Genomic DNA, 4546 nt, shown 5'->3' with positions numbered 1-4546 from the left:
GTGACTTCCACCTCTGTCCAAACATCTTTAGACCTCTCAGACACAGTCCAGATTTTCTCCTGAGCTATGTTGTTTTCATCATAGACATAGAGAGCCAGAGCATTATCTATTTTCATGAAGCCATGCAGGGCATAGTAGAACCTGAGGCAGTATTTATGGTTCCCTGGTAGGGACGGTCCAAAAAGACGACCCACATACCCTGGACGAGAGGTATGACGAGTGTTGGCCAAGAGAAAAGACCCTGTGAATGTAATGGACATGACAGATTTATAAATCATAAATAATCAGTGAAATAAATGATAATTTTATGAATGTTATCTTATTTTGTAACTTTTTTGTTCCTTAAGTTTTCCTCTTTTATCATATTAAAGGAATAGTTAACTCAAAAATTAAAAGTTGCTGAAAATTTTGTCATCCTCATGTATATGAATTTGTTTCTTCTTCAGAACAGATTTGGAGAAATTTAGCTTGCTCAGTAATGGATCCTCTGCAGTGTATGGGTGCCGTCAGAATAACAGCCCAAACAGCTGATAAAAACATCACAATAATCCACAAGTAATTCACACGATTCCAGTCCATCAATTAATGTCTTGTGAAGTGAAAAGCTGCCTGTTTAACTCATATTTAACAACAATCCATTCATTTTACACTTACCTTAGCAGGCATGGGCTTTAGGTATGTGACTTCCACCTCTGTCCAAACATCTTTAGACCTCTCAGACACAGTCCAGATTTTCTCCTGAGCTATGTTGTTTTCATCATAGACATAGAGAGCCAGAGCATTATCTATTTTCATGAAGCCATGCAGGGCATAGTAGAACCTGAGGCAGTATTTATGGTTCCCTGGTAGGGACGGTCCAAAAAGATGACCCACATACCCTGGACGAGAGGTATGACGAGTGTTGGCCAAGAGAAAAGACCCTGTGAATGTAATGGACATGAAAGCTTTATAAATCATAAATAATCAGTGAAATAAATGATAATTTTATGAATGTTATCTTATTTTGTAACTTTTTTGTTCCCTAATAAATATCATATATACAGTATGATGTAAATGTATGATATTTTCATAAATTAGACTATTTTTATTTTTAAAAAGAGTCTAAAAGTATAATTAAAAATTTCTTCATCAAGCTTGCACACATTTTTTTAAGTCAGATTCCACAAATTTGGTGAATTCGCGTAGAAAAGGAAGGCCCGACCAAGGGCTGAAAGTCTGGCATCAACCCAGTGTGACATGAACGCAGAGAGCGCCACGGCGCCATGCCCATCTCAGGACTCGGGCTATGTAGCCAGTGCTGAAGCGGTCTCATATTCATTGGCTTGGCTGTCACAAGTCCAACAAGTAGAGCTTGCTCTTTTCCCAGTTGACATGAAGCCCCAACTGGCTGAGGTACTGGAGCATCAGGTCCCTGTGTTCGCGCAACAGATTCCAAGAGTGAGCTAGAATGAGCCAGTTGAGGATACAGATGCCCACCTCCCTTAATGGTGCAAGGGCACCCTCTGGCTGCCACTGAGGTAAAGAAGACACTGTTGAACCTAGGGGGAAGGCTGGTGAACTGAATTGCATAGCAGAGTCTGATTGTTTGAATGAGCCAGGCTCCCAGACTCCGTACGAGTGGCACCAAAGGGACAACCGTCGCACCCGCATAGGGGCAGAGATGGGGAGCAGTGGGACCAAACCCCGAAGGCAGAGTGTCCCGGAACAGGGGTTGAGTGTGGAGTAGGACTCACCCGGCACCCGAAGGGTGAAGGGCTGGCTAGAGATACATTAGAAGAAGCAACGCCTCCTCTAAACAAAACCTCTTGGCCTGTGGTGAAAGGGAAGGACAAAGCTGGGAGTGAGGAAGCAGCGTGTCGCTCACTGCCAGACTGCGTTGTGAATGACCAGAGACTGGGTTAACTGCTCTTTCATTGATAATTTTGGTACCAGGAAACAGAAAATAAATTCAACAAAAGATTCTATGCCTGGCCCTCCTCCGGGGAAAGGAGCAGTACCGTCACCACCTCCTGGGAAAGAGCAGTCCCCTCCATCTCTGGGTTGCCCATGCCAGGGCCGCTTCTCTGTCCGCTTGGAGGGCTTAGCGGCCACCTGGGGCCCGGGCCTGTGGAAGCTTGACGTTACAAGCTGAGGTGTAATAGCAGCCTGCACTGGAGCAAATGTAGACACCAAAGGGGATGCCTTTGACGATGAGCAGACTGGAGGCCAGCCCCGTGGCGACACGGTGGCTGCAGTATCACGCCGGGGCAAGATAGGCTTGATGGCCTCCTCCTGCTTCTGGACTGCTGAGAACTGCTGGGCAAAGTCCTCAACAGTGTCGCTGAAACGGCCAACCTGTGAGATGGGGGCGTCAAGAAAGCGAGCCTTGTCAACTCAGCAAGGCTGAGCCAGAGATGTCCTCCCAGAAGGAGGAAGCTCAGCCGAGTCGACATCCTCTGAATCGCCTGATCCCTGATGCCGCAATCGACATCTGATCCTCCTCCGGAGGATGTAAATGAGATTGTACAAATTCATACGAATTAGCCACAAATTGGCCAAAGCATAAAATAGATACGAATTGTCAATGTGTTGCAAATTACCTCAAAATCAATCTAAATATTTCATGTCATAACATCACAGATCAGGAATTTGCAGTCTATATCAATAAACACATTTAAGAATGATGCTGTGAGTCCTCTGAATCGCCTGATCCCTGATGCCGCAATCGACATCTGATCCTCCTCCGGAGGATGTAAATGAGATTGTACAAATTCATACGAATTAGCCACAAATTGGCCAAAGCATAAAATAGATACGAATTGTCAATGTGTTGCAAATTACCTCAAAATCAATCTAAATATTTCATGTAATAACATCACAGATCAGGAATTTGCAGTCTATATCAATAAACACATTTAAGAATGATGCTGTGAGAAAAAAATACTATCAAAAAGTCCTTTTACTCTGAGGATTCTTTATCCCAATTGTGCTCTAAATAATTGAACAGCACAGACATTTTGATTCTTCACAGCCTAATAAGCATGGTAGAGAATTACTTAAACAAGAGAAACAGAAGTACAGAATACAGTGTGTTTCCAGAGTCCCGATTAAAAAGACATGTCTACAAAAGAGTTAACATATGTTCACAAAGTTACAGTGCCTGTTGAAAAGATACCATAAAACTTACTTGTGGTTTTCAAGCTCTGTAAACAGCTGTACTGTGTTATTTGGGATTATGCACAGTTGCATAAAGCGTGTTAGTGCTTATTATGTAACAGAACCGCACTGACCTGTCTCTGTGTGGCAAAATTCTGGGGAGAAAGAAATGTCATCCAAAGCAACATAGCCACCACGAGGACTGTTGAACGCCACCTCAAACACCATCTAGCAAACCAAACACACCAATCAATCTAAATTAGATACATGAAGTGCCCAACATGAAGGGAACAATACTGCACAAATTAATTGATTCATTTGGAAAGCCAAAATGTTTCAAATGGATTTAGTTTGTAAGCGTAAAAGTAATACAAAAACACTATAAGGTTCAAAGGAATTAGTAACACTTCAGACAGTGAACTCATCTGCTGGAGAGAATCTCCAGACTCCACACACACTCCTACTCTCATTATTTACATTGTCTCCCAGAGTTGGCTGCTCACACTCAAACATGGCAGCCACAGAGCTAGCTCTTCACTTTATGTTTATACTATTCCTACAGATGCTAAATAAACACTCTTTTCTCTGCAGAACAGAGACTATGTTATGTATAGCTCTTTGAACTACATTTGCAAATTACTAAAGATATCTCTTTCCATTGTTAGTTCATAATCAGAGCAGTTTAGATCAAATTTATAAGGTCAGTTTTCAATAGAACTATCCATACTTGATTTAGTTACAACAAATGTGTACAGTTTTCTCTACTCATTGAGGATTTTGCTAATTGCAAAAAACAACATGGCCTAATAGCTGTCATTTCTCATGAACACCATAAATATAATAGGCTACTTAATGTTACATATATACAGTTTAATATTATATAATATTAAAGGTGACATATCATGAGTTTATACTATTCCTACAGATGCTAAATAAACACTCTTTTCTCTGCAGAACAGAGACTATGTTATGTATAGCTCTTTGAACTACATTTGCAAATTACTAAAGATATCTCTTTCCATTGTTAGTTCATAATCAGAGCAGTTTAGATCAAATTTATAAGGTCAGTTTTCAATAGAACTATCCATACTTGATTTAGTTACAACAAATGTGTACAGTTTTCTCTACTCATTGAGGATTTTGCTAATTGCAAAAAACAACATGGCCTAATAGCTGTCATTTCTCATGAACACCATAAATATAATAGGCTACTTAATGTTACATATATACAGTTTGTAATTTAATATTATTATATAATATTAAAGGTGACATATCATGAAAATCGGACTTTTCCAGGTTTTAAGTGCTATATAATCAGGTCTCCGGTGCATCTACCAACCAAGGAAATGTAAAAAAGTTCAACCCAGTAACTTTGTTTTGGTAAGCCTTTTTCTGCAAGTGTCTGAGAAAA

At 40.5% G+C, this 4546-nt stretch overlaps 1 protein-coding gene across 1 annotated transcript in view; it reads right to left on the bottom strand.

Moving 5' to 3' along the window:
* The window catches only part of LOC107720203 (MAM domain-containing protein 2-like), a 37843-nt gene that overhangs the window by 23338 nt on the left and 9959 nt on the right, over nt 1-4546 (bottom strand). Inside the window, exons 8-12 of the mRNA XM_016527841.1 lie at nt 3270-3363; nt 3135-3139; nt 1998-2334; nt 655-878; nt 199-241 (exon numbers count right to left, since the gene is read on the bottom strand). Of these exons, the coding sequence (XP_016383327.1) occupies nt 199-241; nt 655-878; nt 1998-2334; nt 3135-3139; nt 3270-3363 (703 nt within the window). The remainder of the gene's footprint in view (nt 1-198; nt 242-654; nt 879-1997; nt 2335-3134; nt 3140-3269; nt 3364-4546) is intronic.

Source organism: Sinocyclocheilus rhinocerous, unplaced genomic scaffold, assembly GCF_001515625.1.
Source record: "Sinocyclocheilus rhinocerous isolate Xijiao unplaced genomic scaffold, SAMN03320098_v1.1 scaffold62, whole genome shotgun sequence".
Classification (NCBI taxonomy): domain Eukaryota; kingdom Metazoa; phylum Chordata; class Actinopteri; order Cypriniformes; family Cyprinidae; genus Sinocyclocheilus; species Sinocyclocheilus rhinocerous.
Note: the sequence above shows the minus strand (reverse complement) of the source record. Positions and strands in the feature narration are given on the sequence as shown.